Below are 23,290 nucleotides of genomic sequence, written 5' to 3' on the forward strand. Positions count from 1 at the left end.
TGCTAAGTGTGAGATCAATCATGCTTAAATTGCTTGCAGCCTCTAAGTGTACAGAATTTTTTTTTCTACTTGGTTCTGCAATGTGAAAGAACACTTAGAGCATTTAGATGATGGACTTTGCTAAGGTGTCTGGCACTGATTTCACTGCATTTACCATCAAATACTTGATGTTCAAAACCTTTAAGCCTTATAATCCTGAAGTAACAGTAATGACGAGAATTAAACATTAAAACATGTTGTGAATCAGGACCTCAAATCTTAAGTCTTTGCTCAGCAGACCTGATGGCAAAAATAACAAGGTGAAAATAAAAAGGTCAATATGGAAATTTGAAGCAGATGAACAGTGGTGCATCTAAACAACCCACATACTGGAAGGCAAACCTGTTGTTTGACTTTCAATGAAGGCTGTGAATTTAAAAAGATGAAATCTACCCACCACCTCTGTGAAATGGAGAAAAGAGCAGCGAGCAAGCACTAAGGTATCACCACGTTACTAGAGCCACATCTCTCCAGGTTGTGAGATTTAGGGCCAAAGCGAAATTGAATCCGATGTGAGAATTAGCAGCTGACCAATAAAGAATAGGTAGACAGTGGGTGAGGCAGCATCTATGGAGCGAAGGAATCAGTGACATTTAGGTTTGAGACCCTTCTTCAGACTGAAGAAGCGTCTCGACCCGAAACGTCACCTATTCCTTTGTTCCATAGATGCTGTCTCACCCGCTGAGTTTCACCAGCATTTTGGTCTACCTTCGATTTTTCCAGCATCTACAGTTCTTTCTTAAACAACAGTAAAGAATAGGTCAAATCCAAAGAATAGTATAAAAAAATTAAACCATAACAAAAGTAATCATCAAAGTGTCAAAACAATCAAAGCCAGAAACACTCACCAAGTGGGGCTGCATCTGTATAGAGAGAAACAGAGTAACTTTTCAAGGTGACCTTTTTCAAATTGGGTCTTCAAGCAAAATTTACACATTAACAAATACTTAAGTATCTTTGACCAGGAATGTTAGCTTCATTTCTCACTCCAGAGGACATGTGCCTCCGCACCAATTGTGAAGATGTTTGAGGATGAACCAGAAGATTACGATGCACAGAATTAACAGTGACTTGGTCGTATGGATCAAAGCTGGCTAACTGAGAGAAGACCCAAGGAAGGACAATACTCAATTTGGAGTTCTGTGACCAGTGGACATCTGCAGGGATTTGTGCTGAGACCTCTGCTGTTTGCGATATACATAAATGAAGAGGATGTAAATTTAGACGTTGGTTAGTAAGTTTGCAGATGATACCAAGATTGCTGGTGATGCAGACTGAGAGGATGTAAAAGTATACTGCGAGATAAAGCTAATGTTACTCCACTTTTTAAGAAAGGACGGAGAGAGAAAACGGGGACTTATAGACCAGTTTGCCTTACATCGTTAGTGGGGAAAATGCTTGTGTCAATTATAAAGGATGTAATGGCATTGTATTTGGAAAGCAGTGACAGAATCGGTCAAAGTCAGCCTGGATTTATGAAGTGGAAATCATGCTTGACTAATCTTCTGAAATTTTTTGAGGATGTAACAAGTGAGAACCAGTGGATGTGGTGCATCTGGACTTTCAAAAAGCCTTTGACAAGGTCCCACACAGGACATTAGTGCGCAAAATTAGAGCACAAGGTATTGGGGGTAAGGTGTTGACATGGATAGAGAACTGGTTGGCAGACAGGAAGCAAAGAGTCGGAATTAATGTGTTCTTTTCAGAATGGCAGGCAGTGACTAGTGGCGTGCCGCAAGGCTCAGTGGTGGGACCACAATGTTAAGACCCCGACTATTTATGATATATATTAACGATTTAGACGAGGGGATTAAATGTAAGATCTCCAAGTTTGCGGATGGGTGGCCGTGTGAGCTGTGAGGAGGATGCTATGAGGCTGTAGGGTGACTTGGATAGGTTGGATGAGTGGGCAGATGCAGGGCAGATGCAGTATAAGTGGGTAAAATGGCAGGCATCCACTTTGGTGGCAAAGAACAAGAAGGGAATTATCTGTGTGGTGTCAGATTAGAAAAAGGGGACAGGCAGCGACTAGTGGCCTTGTGCATCAGAGGCACTCAAAGTGCTGGGGGTAGCACAGTGAAGAAAGCTATTGATGGGAGGCAGCGAGTGTAGGTCCTACTGCAGAGGAGGGCCCTGGTGGGACCGAATATTGCAGTTTTGGTCTCCTAGAGGAAAAACATTCTTGGGATGGGGGGAGTGCACCTAAGGATGAACCAGGATTAAGATTAGTTCATGGGGGACTGGATGGGTCGACTGGGCTTGTATTCACTGGAATTTAGAAGGATGAGATGGGATCTTATAGAAACATATAAAACTCTTAAGGAATTGGACAGGCGAGATGCAGGAAAAATGTTCCCGATCACATGTTAAAGCACACATTGTCAAATTTCATTAAAGGGTATTTTTATACATTTTGATTTCACCATATAGAAATTCCAGCTGTGTTTATACATAGTGCCCCCATTTCAGGGCACCATATTGTTTGGGACACATGGCTTCACAGGTGTTTGTAATTGCTCAGATGTGTTTAATTGCCTCCTAAATGCAGGTATAAGAGAGCTCTCAGCACCTAGTCTTTCCTCAAGTCTTTCCATCGCCTTAGGAAACTTTTATTGCTATTTATCAACATGAGCACCAAAGTTGTGCTAAAGAGTCAAAGAAGCTATTATGAGACTGAGAAACGAGAATAAAACTGTTAGAGACATCAGCCAAACTTTAGGCTTACCAAAATCAACTGTTTGGAACATCATTAAGAAGAAAGAGAGCACTGGTGAGCTTACTAATCGCAAAGGAACTGGCAGGCCAAGGGGTACCTCCACAGCTGATGACAGAACAATTTTCTCAATAATTAAAAAAAAACACAAACACCTGTCCGACAGATCAGAAACACACTTCAAGAGTCTTGTGTGGATTTGTCAATGACCACTGTCCGCAGAAGACTTCATGAACAGAAATACAGAGGCTACACTGCAAGATGCAAACCACTGGTTAGCCACAAAAATATGATGGCCAGGTTACAGTTCGTCAAGAAGTATTTAAAAGAGCAACCACAGTTCTGGAAAAAACTAATCTTCACCTCATCTGTCCTTATGGACAGATGAGGTGAAGATTAACTTATATCAGAGTGATGGCAAGAGCAAAGTATGGAGGAGAGAAGGAACTGCCCAAGATCCAAAGCATACCTCCTCATCTGTGAAACACGGTGGAGGGTGTGTTATGGCCTGGGCATGTATGGCTGCTGAAGGTATTAGCTCACTGATCTTCATTAATGATACAACTGCTGATGGTAGTAGCATAATTAATTCTGAAGTGTATACACACATCCTATCTGCTCAAGTTGAAACAAATGCCTCAAAGCTTATTGGCCGGCGGTTCATTCTACAGCAAGACAATGATCCCATACACACTACTAAAGCAACAAAGGAGTTTTTCAAAGCTAAAAAATGATCAGTTCTTGAGTGGCCAAGTCCATGACCCAATCTGAACCCAATTGAGCATGCTTTTTATATGCTGAGAAAACTGAAGGGGACAAGCTGCAATACAGGCCTGGCAGAGCATCACCAAAGACACCCAGCAACTGAGATGCAGGAAAAATGTCCATGAATCACAGACTTCAAGAAGTCATTGCACGCAAAGGATATGCAACAAAATACTAAGCATGACTGCTTTCATTTACATGACATTGCTGTGTCCCTAACATTATGGTGCCCTGAAATGGGGGAACAATGTATAAACACTGCTGTTATTTATGCATGGTGAAAGCAAAATGTATAAAAATGGCCTTTATTAAAATCTGACAATGTGCACTTTAACCACATGTGATTTTTTTCTATTACAAATCTCAAATTGTGGCCATGGACAGAAAGTTTGGATTCGGAGTGGGAGGAGGAGTTGAAGTGCTGAGCCACTGGGAGATCAGGTTGGTTATTACAAACTGAGTGTAGGTGTGGTGCGAAGCGATCGCCAAGCCTGCACTTGGTCTCACTGAGGTTGATCATACGCTGAATAATCCAACCAGAATTTTGTTTGGAAGTGGAAAGAAATAATAGAAATTGCATTCTTTGCAAAGTGCAAAAGGAGTTGAGATACTGTATTGTAATTTTGCTGCATGTCATTGTGGTATATATCATGTTTTGATTGGTGAATATGTTTAGTTTGTGATTTTATTTAAAGCAGAAATAATATGTGAATGCTTCATTGACCATAATTCTGACTGGTAACGACGCACTTCGTCCGAGCACATTATTGCACGTGTCATGACCACCTAAATCTTAAATAACCACCTAAATGGTGAAGCCCTGGTTTTGTTATGTGAAAACCCACACATCTGGGATAAGGGAGGGACGAACACTTCCAGTGTGCAAACTCCACACACACACACACAGCACCCTGTCAGGTTTCCGCATATTTGGCATTGTGAGGTAGCAACTTTTCCAGCAGCACTCTAACAGCATTCAAAATGATTATCATCCAAGACAAAGCAATGCACAATGGCTCTTCACCAAACATGAAACACCTCTGCACTATAATTAATAATAAATATGCTAGAACTTACCACGGCTTCTTCAACCTAAACCACCTTTAAAGAGGACAGACACACAAGGCACAATCTCCACCAAAAGGTTACCCTCCATGTCCGACATAATTCTAACTTGAAAACTTATCACCATATTGTAATCATCGTGAGGTCATCCTGGAATTCCCAACTATTTGCTTTTGTATGTAATTTATTGTGGTTTTGGAAGTAATTTTCTGTGTTTTTGTATGTAATTTATTGTGCCTTTGTATGTAATTTATTTATGTAATGTCTTGTCTTTTATCTGGACCTTGAGTCTGTAATAAAAGTAAGTAAGTAACCTGAGAATTTCAGTAGTTCAAAGCAACAGCTTCCCATCACTCTCAAAAGCAACTGGGAATGCACACAACCCATTTAAAGTGGCTGAAAGCGTAAACACATTCATAACAGTACCTTGGAACAATTGTTCAGTTTTGGGGACAAGACACTGCTGGAATCTTGAGCAGAAAACAAAGTGTGATTGAAACTCAATGGATCTGGCAGCATTGGTAGACGGAAATGGACAGACAAAGTTTTGGGGTGGGAATCTTCTTCAGATTGAACACACTGAGTTACCCCAGCATTTTGAATTTTGTTCAGTTATGTTCAGATTGTTTAACCCATCTTATTATATACCTCATTCTTCCTGTTTTTTTTCTGATGACTGAAGGGTGGTTGCTGCATCTAATGCAAGGGTCATTGCATCAGCTGGCAAAAAATGCATGAAAGGTCATGTCAACCATTGTACAGAAGTGATTGCACCAAGATTTTTTAAATCATAGCACAGCAGAGCAGTGGACTTGCAATTAAATAGGAAATACACATCTAACCCAAATGCAAAATTATAATGAGTTGTAGAACCATACCAGTGTATTCCTTCGGGGCGTTGTGAATGTTGCTTATGTATTGTGACAAGTGTAATATTGTACATCCTGAAAAATATTTATCATGCATACAACTCACCTTGAGGAATCTCTTTATCAAGATACAAGTTCTTGTACACATCCATAGCAAAGTCAACCATGTTTGTGGCACTGAGAAGGTCCAGTTTCCCCTGGAGAAGCTCCTTTTCATTGTAAATCTAAAATCAAATGCAAGCGGAGAATTCTGAAATGTTTTTATTTATTCATTTTAAATCACAACATCACAAGGTATTCAAGACAGATGAACTTTGAACATTACATCTAGATAAATACAGACCACAAGTCATTCTTTGTGCCAGTGCTAAACAACCAATACAACCCATTCTGGTGCGAGTCAGTGAGCAAGACAGTCAACATTGATAAGAGAATAATATCCAATCCTACACAACAATATTGAAAGAGATTTTTCCCATTTTCAATGCCTAGAATTACATGTGGATGCTGAAATTTCCAAATAAGACAATTGCGTGAGACACTTGCTGAAAACCTGATGAACTGTTATAATTGCTGCAGTAACTTCAGCAGAAGGCAAAGTAATAAGAATGTTTACATTATTACTTCAGTGAAAAATCTATGTACAGCTTTGAATGAACACTTCGCAGTAAAGAATGTTGCAGCCGAGGTTTCATTCGGCCCATTATGCCTGAGACGACTCTTTGAAGAGTTGCTCAATGCAATCGCAAAGCCCAGCTTGTTCATATTTCCATCTCAATTTTTCTTTTGATTAAAAATGTATTTTATCAACCCATCAAGTCTATACCAACTCTCAAAGCAACCCATCACTTCCCTCTTGAGATGCTGCCTATCCCGCTGAATTACTCCAGCATTTTGTCTACCTTCGATTTAAACCAGCATCTGCAGTTCTTTCCTGCACTCAAAGCAACCCCATTCGCCACTCCCACTCTTCTTTCTCCATTCTCTTTCAAAAGCAAATCTATACCATTCCGATTTTCTAACACCTGCCCTAAGGTAGGCTTAACTTACACCAGCCACTTAACCTCCCAAATTGCTTACCTTTGGTAGGGAGGACAAAACCAAAGCAGCCAGCCAGGAACAGGGAGAGCATGCAAACTCCACAGAAAAAATGGGATTAAACTAATTTTGCAAGAGCTGTGAGGCACCTGAGCCATTGTACCGCAAAATATCTTGATGTACTTATTCAATTGGTATTCGAGACTAGTGGAAACTGATTTTGTTGTTCCTTTCAGTCAATATGTTCAAACGTATGTGAGGAAGGTGCAAAGTGTCTCTAAAATGCTTGAGGCAGGAATGAGAAAGAAGAGGTAATAAATAGGCAAGATGGTGGCATATGGAGTATGATCTGAAATATGTGAAATTATCCATTTTGGCAGGAGGTCCATAGGAAACTTTCAGCGGGATACTGGTCATACACAGGCAAATGGATCTAGCTCAAGTAAACAATTTGGTGGGCATGGATGAGTTGGACAATTTGGTGGGCATGGATGAACATTTCACACTATATAATTATGACTAATAGATGGAACAGAATATATTTGACTTTGTGAACAGAACCTTTACATTCAATGATGAAGGTAATGAGGACTTGCCGCTCTCTTTAATTCTCCACCACAGTCCAAATTCTCTTGCACTGCTCAAATAAAGCATGTCCCAAAAAGAACATAAATTCATCCTCTAAAGAGGTATGTTACAGCCCTTGGGACTTCAGAATTTCAGATAACCTTCCTTTCCAGTGTGTGTCAAAAACAGACCAATCCAAGGAAAGGTCATAGATCAGATTTCTCTCTACAGTTGCTAACTGCCCCAAATCTTTCCAAATTTTCTGCAAATTCAGCATCCATCGTGTTTTATTTCTCTGGTGTGCTTTGCTTCTCCACATTTTTTGATAAAACTCCTATTTATTCTCTATGTTTTCAGTAATTTCCTAAGCACACTATCCATCTGCAATTACTCACCACTCATCAGCTGGCACCAACACATACCTCACTCAGTCTACTTTTGCCCCCATCCAATCGCAGATTTTTCTCTATGCCATCTCTACCGCGGCAATTGAAAACGTTTGATTTCGAAGTTTGCCTGATTCTGAGGGAAGGTGATCGACATGAAACATTGTTTCTCTCTGCAGATGCTACCTAACCTGACTATTATCAGCATTTTCTAATCTCATTTCAGGGTAACCACATAACAATTACAGCACGGAAACAGGCCATCTCGGCCCTTCTAGTCCGTGCCGAACACTAACTCTCACCTAGTCCCATCTACCTGCACTCAGACCATAACCCTCCATTCCTTTCCCGTCCATATACCTATCCAATTTATTTTTAAATGATAAAAACGAACCTGCCTTCACCACTTCCACTGGAAGTTCATTCCACACAGCTACCACTCTCTGAGTAAAGAAGTTCCCCCTCATGTTGCCCCTAAACTTTTGTCCTTTAATTCTCAAATCATGTCCTCTTGTTTGAACCTTCCTTATTCTCAAAGGGAAAAGCTTATCCACATCAACTCTGCCAATCCCTCTCATAATTTTAAAGACCTCTATCAAGTCCCCCCCTTAACCTTCTGTGCTCCAAAGAATAAAGACCTATCTTGTTCAATCTTTCTCTGTAACTTAGTTGCTGAAACACAGGCAACATTCTAGTAAATCTCCTCTGTACTCTCTCTATTTTGTTTACATCTTTCCTATAATTTGGCGACCAGAATTGGCCTCACCAATGCCTTGTACAATTTTAACATTACATCCCAACTTATATACTCAATGCTCTGATTTATAAAGGCCAGCACACCAAAAGCTTTCTTTACCACCCTATCTACATGAGATTCCACTTTCAGGGAACTGTTATTCCCAGATCCCTCTGTTCACCTGCATTCTTCAATTCCCTACCATTTACCATGTAGTCCTATTTTGATTTGTCCTGTCAAGATGTAGCACCTCACACTTGGTGGACAGTGGTAGAGTTGCTGCCGTACAACATCAGAGTCCCAGGTTCGATCCTGACTATGGGTGCTGACTATACAGAGTTTGCATGTTCTCCCCGTGACCACGTGGATTTTCTCTGGGAGCTCCGGTTTCCTCACACATTTAAAATACGTACAAGTTTGTAGGTTAATTGACCAGTAAAATTGCCAATTATCTGTAGTGTGTAGGATAGTGCTAGTGTATGGGGGTCACTGGTCGGCATGGACGTGGCGGGCCGAAGGGCCTGTTTCCGTGCTATATCTTAAAAGTAAACAATGTTTCGGTGCCCCATCCCCACCAGTCCTTTTGGTGAATCCTAATATTATATATTTTATCTGTCCAGACAGGTCCTTTTGTTATTCTTGATGGAAAATTTCAACATGAAACTTCGACAATTCCTTTTGTGCCAATAGATGTGCTCAACTGGCTGGGCTTCACTAGCAGATTGTTTGTTGCTCCAGATTTCACCACCTGCAGTCTTCCCTTTGTTATTTACTTGCCTCTACCATTCCCATTCAGCTAGCACTATCACCATTTGTGGCAAACGCTCTCATCTATTATATCTCATCATAGATCTACCCTCCCCTCATAACTCAACAACTTATTTTTTGCTCCTTTGGTTAGATAGCATGAAAGGAAAGGCCATTGGGTTGAAGGGTTTGTACTATTTCTTCCTCCAGAGATGCACCCTAAGCATTTTCAGCGAATGGATTTTTTTTAAATGAAACTGCTTATCAGAAAAATCTTTAATAAACGCAGTGTTGAAGACATGTAGCTAGTCAGACAACATCTACTGAACGAGAAATAGATCTGAACATTAGAACTGTTAATCACATTCCTTTTTCAACAGATGCTGCCTGACCTACTGAGTGTTTTGCAATGTTTTTTGTTTTATTTCAGGACTGTTCCAGTATTTTTTTTATTTGAGATTTTTAAAACATATCACAATTTATTTGTAGAAATTCTGGAATATTTATGTACAAAGATGTGTTGATTTGTTGCTTTGTGAGAAGTAGAATAGTTAGGAAGGCAACCTACTTTAACAGTAGAAACAAAGAAATGCAGAGGCAGGTTTACAAAAAACAAAATGCTGGAGTAGCTCAGAGTGATCAGGCAGCATTTCTGGAGCACATGGATGGGTGATATTTCAGATCAGGACCCTTTTTCAGACTGATTGTAGGGGATGAGATAAAATTGGTAGAGAAAAGGGGCAGGGCAAAGCCTGGCAGGTGATAGATTGATACGGGCGAGGGCTTATTTTGGGGGAAGATCCTGCTTAGAAACCAGGAGATAGCAGTAGACCCTGACAGACTGAGCATGTTTACTAAAGATCGAGGACATCTCGAGAAATTAAACGTAAGCGATAGCGTCTTTCCAAAAGGCAGGGTGGGAGGAAGTGGTGTCCAGATAACCGTGAGAGTCACCGAGGATGGGGGGTGAGGAGGGATGGGGGGGGGGGGGGAGAGAAAGGAGCGGGGGGGGGGGGGGGGATGGGGGAGAAGACGGGATGAGGGGAGAGGAGGATGGATGGAGGGGAGGGAGGAGGGATGGGGGAGAGGAGGGATGGGGAGGAGGAGAAGAGGGATGGGGGGAGGAGGAGGGATGGGGGGAGGAGGAGAGGGATGGGGGGAGGAGAGAGAGGGATGGGGGGAGGAGGGAAGAGGGAGGAGAAGGGGAGGAGGAGAGAGGGAGGGGGGGAGGGAAGAGGGGAGGGAGAGGGAGGGGGGGGGGAGAAGAGGGATGGGGGGAGGAGAAGAGGGATGGGGGAGGAGAGAAGAGGGATGGGGAGGAGAAGAGGATGGAGAGGAGAGGAGGAGGAAGGAAGGAGCGATGGGGGGGGGAGAGGGAGAGGGGGGGGGAGGAGAAGGGGATGGGGGGGAGGAGAAGAGGGATGGGGGGGGGAGGAGAGAGGGGGATGGGGGGAGGGAGAGGGGGGATGGGGGATGGGGGGGGAGGGGGAGAGGGGGGGGGAGGAGGAGAGGGATGGGGGGGGAGGAGAGGGGGGGATGGGGGGAGGAGAAGAGGGAGGGGGGGGGGAGAGGAGAGGGGGGATGGGGAGGAGAGGAGGAGGAATGGGGAGGAGAGGAGGAGGGATGGGGAGGAGAGGAGGAGGGGGGGGGAGGAGAGGAGGGATGGGGAGAAGAGGAGGAGGAGTTGGGGAGGGGAAGAGGGATGGGGGGAAGAGGAGGAGAGGTGGGGGATAGGGGGGGATGGGGGGGGATGATGGGGGTGGGAAGGGATCGTGGGGGGCGGGTCGTGATGTTGGGAGAGAGCAGTGGGATGGGGAAGGACTGAACCTCCACCAGTTTTCGGGCCCCAGGCGGAGACGGGACGTGTGGCGGCGGCGGCGGCCGCTCCCGGCCCTGGCTCGAGGCCCTGACTCGAGGCCGCCTCACGTGGGGCCGCTGCAGATTCTCGGAGCCGCAACGCGGGACCTGACAGCGCGGGCCCGCGGCCTTCGCCTTTACCTCTTTGACCGACAGGAACTCGAGCAGCGGGAAAACCAGGTGGCGATCCAGGAAATTGGCGATCTGCATCGTCAGGTCGTAGTCCGCCATCTTGGCCAGAAAGGGATTCAAACTTTCGCAACTTTATCAATAGACACTGTCCGCGGACACAACCCGCCCCCCGGCGCGGCCCATTGGTGCAGCCGGTAACTCCCGCCTGTCAATCAAGCCCGGGCCGAGGGCCGTTCAGCCCGTCTACAGCCAACTAGGCTGTAACATCTGCAAACCCACGAGCAGGAAGCGGGGCATGTAAACCAGGAGGTGACATTGCACTAATGATCAAGGAGTAATCAATATCTGAGGAGGCAATAAAAAAGCAATTCATTTGCTTGGCCTATACTACTGGCCTCGTAACACTCAGCAGAGATAGATGGAGGACCAGGTATGCAGAAATGGAGATATAAAGAAAGCGAGATGTAAGAATAACAGAGATACAGTGGAGTATTTCAACTTCCCCAAAATTAACTGGGATGATCACAATGTGAAAGGCCTTAAGGGGCTGGGATTTTCAAGTCCAAATGAGGGTTACTTTGGAGAAGCAGTGCTCAGATTCAATTTCAGATTCAGATTCAATTTTAATTGTCATTGTCAGTGTACAGTACAGAGACAACGAAATGCTCGACCTCATCTTCGGTAATGTAGCTGGGCAATTAGTTGGAGATAGTGATCATATGGTTCAATGGTTCTTTATTACAGAGCTGCCAACATTTGGTGAGAGTTGTGAGTGAGAAATTTTGAGTGAGTGTAACGATCGAAGGGGGGGGGTCGGTAGGGAGCTTTCGCAATTTTCAGCTTGAAATTGTGCTATCTGGTGGATACTGTAGCGAGTCTTTTAACTTACACTTGAATGCAACATTTATGCTTTAAATTGGATTAGGTATGAATAAGGTTAGGCTAAATTACATTCCTAATTAGATTCCACAGTAGAGCCAGGCTCTGATCAACAGGTGCAGCACATGAATGACTATATTCATGTATGGAAATCAGATTACCCCCCACGTCTCTTCTCCCCCCTCCCCCTCCTGGGAATGCAGGCCAGCCCAGGTGCTCTGTGTCCAGCTGGGGTCCAGGGGAGGTGAGGGTCAGTGACCCGGTGGTTGGGCATCGGAGCGGAGCCTTAGCCTGAGATTCATCCCCGTTGCACCGGAGGTGGTTCCGACGCCCCCACTTAACCGGTCCACTCCTGGGGTTAAAACTCCATGGGATGTGGACAGAGCGGCCAACGGACACAGGAGGTGAGAGCGGTGCCTCAGGGGGGGGGGGGGGGGGGGGGGGGGGGTTGGTGCTGGTGCTGGGACCACCGCAGTGTCTCACCTATCACACCATCTGCTAACAAACTAAACTAAAGTGCTTTTTTTCCCCCAAATCATCCCGCGGGCCGGAGGTTTGACAGCCCTGCTTTAAACCAATGCCCTCTAGTTCTTGAGTCACATACCCCGGGAAAAAGACTATGCATTCACCTTATATTCCCCTCATGGTTTTTACTCGCATCTAAAACATTTTTGCTTTATTTTGAACTTTCAGCACCAGCAGATTTTTGAGTGTGAGAAATTTGGGATCAGCGTGAGAACGTGAGAATTTTACGAAATGCGTGACTCTCATGCTCAATGCGTGAGAGTTGGCAGTCCTGCTAATAATGCAAACATTTTATGCAAGTTCCAATTGTTTGGACAAAAATCACTTATTACTGCTTTATAACAATTAAGTTACTTTAAGACCATTTCAGAAATTATGGCAGTCAACTAACAATCAACTAACAAATTAAAGCAAACTAAAAAAAATAACATGTTCCCTTTCCTGACTACGTCATAAGTACTTTAATGCTGTTAACAGAGCAAATGGATATTAATCTCAAGAATCAAAATGGGGAAAGTGGAGGCAATTTTGCTTAATTGGTCATTCTAAGCCCATTCAGATCTGCATAGTCAGAGTTATACAACATGTACATGGCTGGCCCAATTTGTCCGTACTGATCAAGTTGGCATTCTGTGTGCCCCAGGACTGGCTGCAGTTCCCAGATCAGCCCGTGTCCCAGGGACTGGCTGTAATTCCCAGGTCGGCTCGCCTGCCCTGGCCCCATGAAAACAAATTGAAAAAAAAACACATTATTTCGGGTTACGATGTCCTAGATGTTTGGCCTCATTGTGGTCCCCCCCCCTCCCCCCCATGTTTTACAACCGATTCACCTGGTCCTAGATGTTTGGCCTCATTGTGGTCAACCAACGCGCTTCCCCAAACCACACAAATCGCTGCAAAGTGGTGCAGAGACAAACTGTGCAGGGACTGAAGACAGCGTGAGAATTCTGTTATCAGCGTGAGAATTGGTTGAAATGCGTGACTCTCACGCTCAAAGCGTGAGAGTTGGCAGCCCTGTTTATTATCACGTGGACAGATGTACAGTGAAATTCTTTTTTTGCATACAGTTCAGTAAAGTCAAGAGTGTTTTATTGTCATATGTTGCAGATAGAACAATGAAATTCTTGCTTGCTGCAGCACAACATAATATGCAAACATAGTACACTGTAAATAATATAAACTAGAGAAAAAAAATGTTCAGTGTGTATATATACACATACTCACATATGTTTATATATATATATACACACACATACTCAAAAAACAATCAATAACAGTGCAATAATAATCATAATAATAATAGTCTATTGTAGTTCAGAGAATATGAGGTTGTAGTGTTTAATAGCCTGATGGCTGTAGGGAAGTAGCTGTTCCTGAACCTGGATGTTACAGTTCTCAGGCTCCTGTACCTTCTTCCCAATGGCAGTGGTGAGATGAGTGTGTGGCCAGGATGGTGTGGGCCTCTGATGATGATGGCTGCCTTTATGAGGCAGGGACTCCGATAAATCCCTTCGATGGTGGGGAGGTCAGAGCCAGTAATGGACTGGGCAGAGTTCATATTTTTTGGCAGTCTTTTCCGGTCATGGACGTTCAAGTTGCCGAACCAGGCCATGATGCAACCTGTCAATATGCTCTCTATTGTGCACTTATAAAAGTTCGCGACTATCCTCTTTGACATACCGAGTCACCGTAGTCTTCTCAGGAAGTAGAAGAGCTTATGTGCTTTTTATATAATTGCAACAGTGTGCTGGGTCCAGGAAAGATCGTCGGAAATATGCATGTCCAGGAATTTGAAGTTCTTGACTCTCTCCACCAACATCCCATTCATATAAACAGGATTGTGGGTCCTCAGCCTTCCTCTTCCAAAGTCCACAATCAGTTATTTGGTTTTACTGATATTGAGAGCCAGGTTGTTGTGCTGGCACCATTTGGTCAGTCGGTCGATCTCACTTCTATACACTTCTATAGACTCATCAAGTGCTGCCATACCTAAGCGCAATCTCCAATAGTATGACAATCAAAGAAATGGTCCACTAGGACCTCATGCAAAAGTCGCCAGACTTTGGCACCATTTCCAAAGTCCAGTCCAGACTGCGCACTCCATCCTCTGGACCAGCGACCAATCCAGGAGAGCCCCAGGCTGCTGCAAGGCCTCCACCCGTCACCTCTGTCCGAATCGTCCAGCGTAGACGTCCCTCTCATCGCCCGGGCACCTTCAACTTTTGTGTCACGGGGGCGCCACCCGCAGCCGACGTTGAGGGAACTTGGTTCACTCTCTTTCTGGTCCTTCCGCTTATGTCTGCCAGCTCCGTACATCCTCCACTCTGGTTCGCTGTTCCTTAGGGGACGAGCAGGGGCCTGACTCGGCAGTTTCTCTCTAGAGGTCACCACACTGCCTCCTGCCTTCCGGCCAAGTGGCCTGTGGCCTGCAGAATCTTAATCCTGTAAGTTTTAAGGTAAGTATGGACAAGGGTGAACCAGATCTTAAATAGGCGAACGGCCAATTTCAATGCCATTATAGTCATAGAGTGATAGTGTGGAAACAGGCCCCTCAGCCCAATTTGCCCACATCGGCCAACATGTCCCAACTACACTAGCCCCAACTTCCTGTGTTTGGTCCATATCCCTCCAAACCATGTACCTGTCTAGCTGTTTCTTAAATATCGGGATAGTCCCAGCCTCAACTACCTCCTCAGGCAGCTTGTTCCATACACCCACCATCCTTTGTGTGAAATAGTTACCCCTTAGATTCCTATTAAATCTACGCGATTTATTCCTCTCATGATTTTATACACCTCTATCAGATCACCCCTCATCCTCCTGCGCTCCAAGGAATGAGAACACAGGGTCTGAGCTATAGCTCAGACCCTCTAGTCCTGGCAACATCCTTGTAAATCTTCTCAGAACCCTTTCAAGTTTGACAATATCTTTCCTATAACATGGTGCCCAGAACTGAACACAATATTCTATATGCGGTCTCACCAATGTCTTACACAACTGCAACATGACCTTACACAACTTCTATACAACTCAGTACCCCGTACCTGCTAAATACCCTCTGATCCCCTTAGCCACAAGAGCAATACTCTGACTGATCTCGAAGGCCCCCTTATCCTTAAACTGTGTGCCAAAATCGCCTTTGCATCTAGCCTGTCCCACCTTATTTTGTAAGTTTCTACCTCTCCTACTTGACCTTATCATGGAACATCCCAGGAATGCTGGTGACCTGCACTCCTAGGCATCCCCTCTGGAGACTCTACGCAATACTCCAGGTGTGGTCTCACCAAGACCCTGTAGGTAGAACCTACCATTCACTGTTTGCAATGGTCATACCATTTGCTCTTGTTAGACGTCCCAAAATGCAACACCTCACCTCATTAGATTGGAGCCACTAAAAATAAATCTCTTCACAGTTCTTGCAAACCTTCCTGTGAGTACATTGGTCCCAGTTCTGTTGGACTTCAATCCATCCAGCCTGTGCAGGGTCCCACCTCACTGAGACCCAGTTCCCAGGAATCTAAAGCACCCCTCCACCACCACTAGGAGTGGCACAGCTGGTAGAGCTGCTGCCTCACAACACCAGAGACCAAGGTTCGATCCTGTCCTCGGGTGCTGCCTGTGTGGGGTTTGCATGTACTCCCTGGGACTGTGTGGGTTTCCTGTGGATAACCCGGTTTCCTCTTGTATCCCAAAGACCTGTGGATGTGTTGGTTAATTGGCCTGTGTCAATTGCCCCTAGTGCGTAGGGAATGGATGAGAAAGTGGGATAACATGGAATTAGTGTGAATGGGTGATCAATGGTAGTCCTGGACTCGATGGGCTGAAGGGCCTATTTCCATGCCATATCTGTAAACTGAACTAAACCACCTATCCAGCCAACCAGTCATCTGCACGCTCCTCATGGTATAGCACCCACCTCACTGGCAGGTTGGAAATGGTGTAATCTTGAGATAGCCACCTTCATGGGGCCTTCAGGGGAAATCTGTCTTCAGAATCCCAATGCCTTTTCTCCGTCATGGATCCTGACTCTAGCTTTTTAGCCAATTCCTCCAGAATTTTCTGCAACTAGTCAATAATATTCTAAACTCTGGCAATGAGGTTTATCATATTGTTTACAGTGTACTATGTTTACATATTCTGTTGTGCTGCATCAACTAAGAATTTCATTGTTCTATCTGGGACATATGACAATAAAACACACTTGACGTGACACTTGAGGGGAAAAGTTCTATAAAGGGTATCGTGAAAGATCATAAACTTGAAACAATCATCGTGTTGCTCTTTCCACAAAAGCTGTCTGACCTGCTGAGTCCTTCAATTTTTATTTTTATTTTAGATTTCCAGCAATTTTCAAGCATCATGCCAACTAAAAACCACTAATACAACCATAGGAAAGCTACACCTCCCTTGGAAACTTTCTCTCCCCATCAGTTCTCAATTTTTAATACAAAAAACAGATGTCAAATCTCTGCAAATATTGAGAAAGAACCAGCGTTCAATAATTGCCTTAATTTGCATTTTGGTCAAACAAGGTGACGATGGTAAAGCTAGGTTTAATAGTCATGGGGCCTAGGTCAGAAATAATCATTCTAAATATTGAATTATTGCCAGCAATAACTGTGGGATAACTCACAAGGGAAAATTCTTGATTTTTTATCTTTATAATTATGTGCTTGGGCAATTGGCAGAAGACAGTGTTTGGAGTGTACTCGTATCCATGCATCTCCTAAGAGAGAGTTCACTATTGACAAGAAGCAGGACAGTGTGAAGAGCAGTACGTTTCAATCCTTTACTAGACAATTTCCAACAACATGGTTCATGTGGTTCTAATTAGATAAATTCTATTATCTATAGCATTGTTAATGTGATTTTAGAAGTAAATTCATAATTGGTATCTAATGCTAATAAATTGCAGGATGTTTTATCTGGAGATATTCATAACAAAAATCAAGTGACTGAGAATTGAAGGAATATTTTTCTTTAGAATGTTTTATGTAATTACTGAGAAAAATCAGAAACAGATAATTAATTACATTAGAGTCATTTTGCAAAGTATTGAATAGCCTCCCTATTACTTGATAATATAAATAACATTTCGCCAAGCTACAGGTTGGGCTTCTGCCAATTATCATTAATAAAAACTTCCAGCTATAGAATACCCTGCATGAGGAGATATTGGAGTAAGCAATCAAAAGATTGATCGGTGGTAGATTGTGAAAAGCATGCAACCATAGGAAAGTGAGAGGCGCAGAGGTTTGAGGAAGGAATTTAAAAGTTTGTGGTCCAAACAGATGAAAAGGTGGTTGAAGATTTAAATGGTGAAGTTGTAGTGCGTGGGTCTCAAAATGAGGCAAGTAGTCCGAAGTTTGAGAAGCACTTTACTTTAATTCCTCCCGGTTCAGGGGAAGACGAAACCAGGAAAAGATGGCACCCAAACCCTGCCTTTTATACCCTCCGGCTAAGGACCGCCTCCGGACTGCACCACTCCTGTGCCGAGGGGTTCGGCAGTATAATGGCACGACCCTTAGGAGCCGCCACAGGACCCCCCCCCCCCCCCCCCCCCCAGAACCAGAGGCACAAAACGCACCGGCGGGCGCACGACCCGGCCGGCCCGCGTGCGGAAGTCAGCAGATCCCGGGGCTTGCGGGGGCGTAGGTGGAGGGACAGGTCGAGGGACCGGCGGGAGGACAGGTGGAGTGACAGGTGGAGGGAGTCGTGAGGGGGGGCGCCCTCGGGGCCGAGGTTGAGCAACCAGCACCGGCTGGTCAATGTCCAGGTGCGCCGGCTTTAAACGGTCAATCGACACGGCCTCCGGCCGGCCCCCCATGTCCAGGACAAAAGTCGACTGCCCGTGTTCCAGCACCCGGAACGGGCCCTCGTACGGCCTCTGGAGTGGCTGGTGACCCCGACGTGAAGTGATAATAATGGCAATGATCAAGAAGCCAAAAGAGGAGGTGAGATCTCAGTGACTCAGAGGCTGGAAGTCTCACAGAGACATGGAGGGAAGAAGTCATGATTATAATTTGAATTAAAAAATGGAGACACTATTTAATCACTGTTTAGTCAAAACGTAGCAGTGTGATGTGAATTTGGCGATTGGATACTGTCTGGATGACTCCAAATTGAAGGATGCTTCCATTATGAGTAATGTACTGTGAGTCTTCAATGTTGGGAGTCACTTGGCTGCTCATAGAAGTGTAAAGCACAGGAGCACTGTGCCTAGTTCCTCACTTAGAAGCTGTGGTGCCTGAAATCTAGATATCAAGACCATAAGACACTCAGTTGGTCAAGCAGCGTTGGTGGAAAAATAAACATTTAACATTTCAGCTCGAAGTGGGAAAAGTGAAATCAAGTTAGTTTTAAATTGCAGAAAATGTGGGGATAGATCAGAGGGAATGTGAACAAGTAAGGCCAGGGCTGCCTTGGGAATAAGATGGAACTGAAATGATCTGATTGTGAAGTTAATAAGGATAGTCAGCCAGACAGAGAGAGAACACCAACAAAGAAATATAGGCAGGGGTGTGGGAAGTGCCCCGTAGGTCAGGGTGTGTTAATGGAGGGAGGAAAACTGAGCCAGTATTAGGGACCAACAGAATCTGGCGGATTCTGATATGGATGAAGAAAGTATGTTACCTAAATGTGCAAATTCTAATATTGAGTCCAGTTAAGGTGCTTTTGCACGAACTTGTGTTGAGAAGAAGAGGAGAATCAGAAAGAGGAGAAGATGGTGGTGGAATATTGTTGGATCTGATGGAATGGTGAAGGATGAGCCATTGAATGTAAAGGTTGATATGGTGGAAAGTGAGGACCTGGGAACTCTATCCTGCTCTGTCCAGGAAGAGTGGGGTTGGGAGCAAATGTGGATGAAATAAATGACCAAGGGGTCATCCGACAATGATAGAGGAGAAGCCATGGTTCAGGAAGAAAAATAACTCGAATATCCAGGATGTCGTTCGCCTGTTCTGCAGGTTTAGAACTTGTGCAATCCTCCTTGGTGCTCACTATCCCTCTCAATTTCAGCTTCAGAAATTGTAGTTTTTGATTCCAAAGTCTGAATCATTAATATAAATTGTGAACTGCGGTCCCATGGTGATCTTTGTGGGACACCACATCCTAATTCCTGGAACACTGATCGGCTGCCCTATGCTCCTCTTCAACTAAGCGTCATCTCTGTTCCACAACTGGTCCCCCCCCCGACAGCATGCATTGTGATCTTTACCTTCTACCCATAACGTGACGTCTTTTCATGGGCTTCATGGAAACCTCGATCTACTACAGCTGCTGTTATTCAACTGGTTCAGTATGATTAATGTTCCCCCTGTGACAGCTTTGAAGCAATTCCTAACCTGTTTATTTATAATTGGAGGGTGACGTGTTAACCCTGGCACTGAAAACAGCATGGCAGATGACGAGTATGGAACAAGGGAAGCGCCAAGACCTGGAAACCTATCCAGCTTCTCCCCACTCAGTCTCTGTGGGAGTCACATGGTCCAAAAAGATTGACAGTGGTTGTGAAGAAGAATTTGAGCTGAACAAAGCTTTCTAATAAAGTTGTCCGAAATCAATCTAGTGAACTTTCTGCAGCTAAATATGTGCAGTGCACACACCATGCAGACTGCTCCCTTGCAGATATGTTAAGCACCATTTTCCTGACAGCGGGCTTTTTATAGTGTAAATCAGGCTAACAATGCTTAGCCTTTTCTCCAGCTGGTTCAACATTTTATGGTTTTGACTATTTCTAACGTAACTGTTGTGGGGGTTTCCAAATAAATAAAACTCAATAAAACCCATTCTGTAGACAAGGCTTTCCCTGTAAGAGACTGCCCAGCCTTCTGAAAGCACAGCATAATCCTGAACCTGCCACTTGAGTGCATTACTGAGAGTGCCATGTCGCTGGAGGTGCCACCTTTTGATTGAGTTACTAAACCAAGACTCACCTGATGATATGAATATACACTCAAGCTTACCAGACTAACTTCCCATCTATGGATAAAAATGAATGGTTCTGGGTGTGTAAGAAGGAACTGCAGATGCTGGTTTAAACTGAAGATAGACATAAATAGTTGGAGTAACTCAGTGGATCAGACAGCATCTCTGGAAAGAAGGAATAGGAACGGTTCTGGGTGTGCAGATGTGTTGCTTATACTGTGAATAAACCGTGAGAAAAAGAGAGGAATTTGTAGGTAGTGAAACGAGTGACATTTCACTTTTTGATGAATAGCCATTGACATAAAATAAAAACTTTCTCTCTCCACAGATGTTGCCTGATCTACTAGTCACTTCCAACATTCTCAGGTTTTGTTTTTTTCAGAATTCCAGCATCTGTAGTTAATGTCTTTCGATGATAATGCGATTTGATCCCCCAGAATAGATATTTGGCCCCAGTGACAGATGAGCAAGTGATAACAACACATAACTGGGGTGCCAATAGTTTTCAACTCTACCAGAAGACAGGTGGTTGCTAACTTGCATGCATTAGGGTAAGCTTGTTGTGTGCTGGCGGTCCTGGTTCACTGCAAAGCCTGAAACTTGTGTGAGTGAGGTGGAAGTGGAGGGCTGGCTTTCCCCACTTGCGCATGCTCTGGTGGAGTCTGTGTGTAGCACTCACACTGCACGACAACTGGCTCAGCTTGCCATGGAAAAGGTCAACACAATGCTCCAGATGTAGTGATAATCCCACCCATGTTGCCTCCACCAACCCCACAACCTCCCTCCTACAGTTTTAGGACAATCGTCAAATTTAACTTGAAGGTTTAAAATCCAGATTGAGGATACTCCTGTAGAATTCAGGGGATGTTATACTTTATATACCTACTAGAACACAAGGAGGCTATTCAGCCCATCAGATTTATGCTGGATCCCAGCAGAGCATTCCCAGCTCCAATCCCATTCTCTTTATTTCCCTGTATCCTTGCAACTTATTCTCTCCTACACCTGCCCATGATCCCTCCTTTGATTATTTTGCCACCCACATAAGTGGGCAACATACAGTGGACAATTAGCCCACTCGCACATCTTTGGGATCTGGGAAGAAACCGGAAGGCCTGGAGGAAACTCACATGGTCACAGGGAGAATGTGCAAAAACTACTCGTACAACATTGGTGGTCAAGGTAGAACCTGCATTTCTGGAGTTGTGAGACAGCAGCACTATCTACTGCACTAGCAGGATGCTCTTTCTGTGTTTAAAAACAAAGTATTTGTTAAAATTGTTGTTAAATTGCAGAATATACATCTCACAACTGAAGAAAGTTCTCTGAATACTTTCAAGATAGAGCTAGATAGGGCTCTTAAAGATAGTGGAGTCAAGGGATATGGGGATGGAATGGAGTATTGATTGGGGATGATCAGCCATGATTACATTGAATGGCGGTGCTGGCTCGTAGGGCTGAATGGCCTACTCCTGCACCTATTGTCTATTGTTTAAAGCTTTGATGAGTGAAAAAAAGAAAGACTTTTATATCTCACCTTTTGTATCCTTTTCAAGAATTAGTGGTGATTCCCCCGTCCTTTCTGTACACTGGGCATTGAGGTGAGTGATCACGTCGGGACACTTTGTGGCTGAAGGTGCAGGGAATATTTCAAAGCCAGATGAGTCTGATCTGGAATAAATGAGTTGCAGATCTTTGCGGTGGGTTTATACGTCTGTGAGCAGGTGCCTCTGTGCCGATCCTACCCAGCCAAAACCAGCTGCTCACTTGGCCATTTCTAATAGGTTTCACTGACCTTGTTGTCTTGACAACCTCATGGCATCGTGCACAGCGTTCGGTCGCTGCAGAATGAACCAGTGTCAGGGAAAACAGTGCTTCCCTTGTCTGCATGTGATCAAGCATCTGACCAAGGGCTGAGTGAAATTAAAGCTAACATGTCAAAAGGTGATATATATATTACACAGCTATTGAATCTGGATGAGGTCAGCACGTTAACTGAACGTTTTGCCATTCTACCTTTAACACTGCGTTCTCTTGTGGATTCCTGTGTCTAGTTCGGCTGATGAAAATACAAGATAAAAGCCACACTTTCATTACTGCTATTAATATCATTAACACTGGTGCTAATAGAGGGCCGAGCAAGACCCTGCACTCGGGGCCTATGGTGTGTGGCCCTGTCATATAACCATATAACCATATAACAATTACAGCTCGGAAACAGGCCATCTCGGCCCTACAAGTCCGTGCCGAACAACTTTTTCCCCTCAGTCCCACCTGCCTGCACTCATACCATAACCCTCCATTCTCTTCTCATCCATATGCTTATCCAATTTATTTTTAGAAACATAGAAACATAGAAATTAGGTGCAGGAGTAGGCCATTCGGCCCTTCGAGCCTGCACCACCATTCAATATGATCATGGCTGATCATCCAACTCAGTATCCCGTACCTGCCTTCTCTCCATACCCTCTGATCCCCTTGGCCACAAGGGCCACATCTAACTCCCTCTTAAATGTAGCCAATGAACTGGCCTCAACCACCCTCTGTGGCAGAGAGTTCCAGAGATTCACCACTCTCTGTGTGAAAAAAGTTCTCCTCTTTAAATGATACCAACGAACCTGCCGCCACCACTTCCACTGGAAGCTCATTCCACACCGCTACCACTCTCGAGTAAAGAAGTTCCCCCTCATGTTACCCTAAACTTCTGTCCCTTAATTCTGAAGTCATGTCCTCTTGTTTGAATCTTCCCTATTCTCAAAGGGAAAAGCTTGTCCACATCAACTCTGTCTATCCCTCTCATCATTTTAAAGACCTCTATCAAGTCCCCCCTTAACCTTCTGCGCTCCAGAGAATAAAGACCTAACTTATTCAACCTATCTCTGTAATTTAGTTGTTGAAACCCAGGCAACATTCTAGTAAATCTCCTCTGTACTCTCTCTATTTTGTTGACATCCTTCCTATAATTGGGCGACCAAAATTGTGCACCATACTCCAGATTTGGTCTCACCAATGCCTTGTACAATTTTAACATTACATCCCAGCT

At 44.3% G+C, this 23,290-nt stretch overlaps 1 protein-coding gene across 1 annotated transcript in view; it reads right to left on the reverse strand.

The window, feature by feature from the left end:
- LOC129696620 (eukaryotic translation initiation factor 3 subunit E) overlaps window positions 1–11,079 on the reverse strand; it is a 180,676-nt gene extending 169,597 nt beyond the window's left edge. Inside the window, exons 1-2 of the mRNA XM_055634678.1 lie at window positions 10,924–11,079; window positions 5,558–5,675 (exon numbers count right to left, since the gene is read on the reverse strand). Of these exons, the coding sequence (XP_055490653.1) occupies window positions 5,558–5,675; window positions 10,924–11,013 (208 nt within the window). The 5' untranslated portion in view covers window positions 11,014–11,079. The remainder of the gene's footprint in view (window positions 1–5,557; window positions 5,676–10,923) is intronic.
- Between the last annotated feature and the right edge of the window lie 12,211 nt (window positions 11,080–23,290).

The sequence above is a fragment of the Leucoraja erinacea genome, chromosome 4 (genome assembly GCF_028641065.1).
Source record: "Leucoraja erinacea ecotype New England chromosome 4, Leri_hhj_1, whole genome shotgun sequence".
In the NCBI taxonomy this organism is placed as follows: Eukaryota; Metazoa; Chordata; class Chondrichthyes; order Rajiformes; family Rajidae; genus Leucoraja; species Leucoraja erinaceus.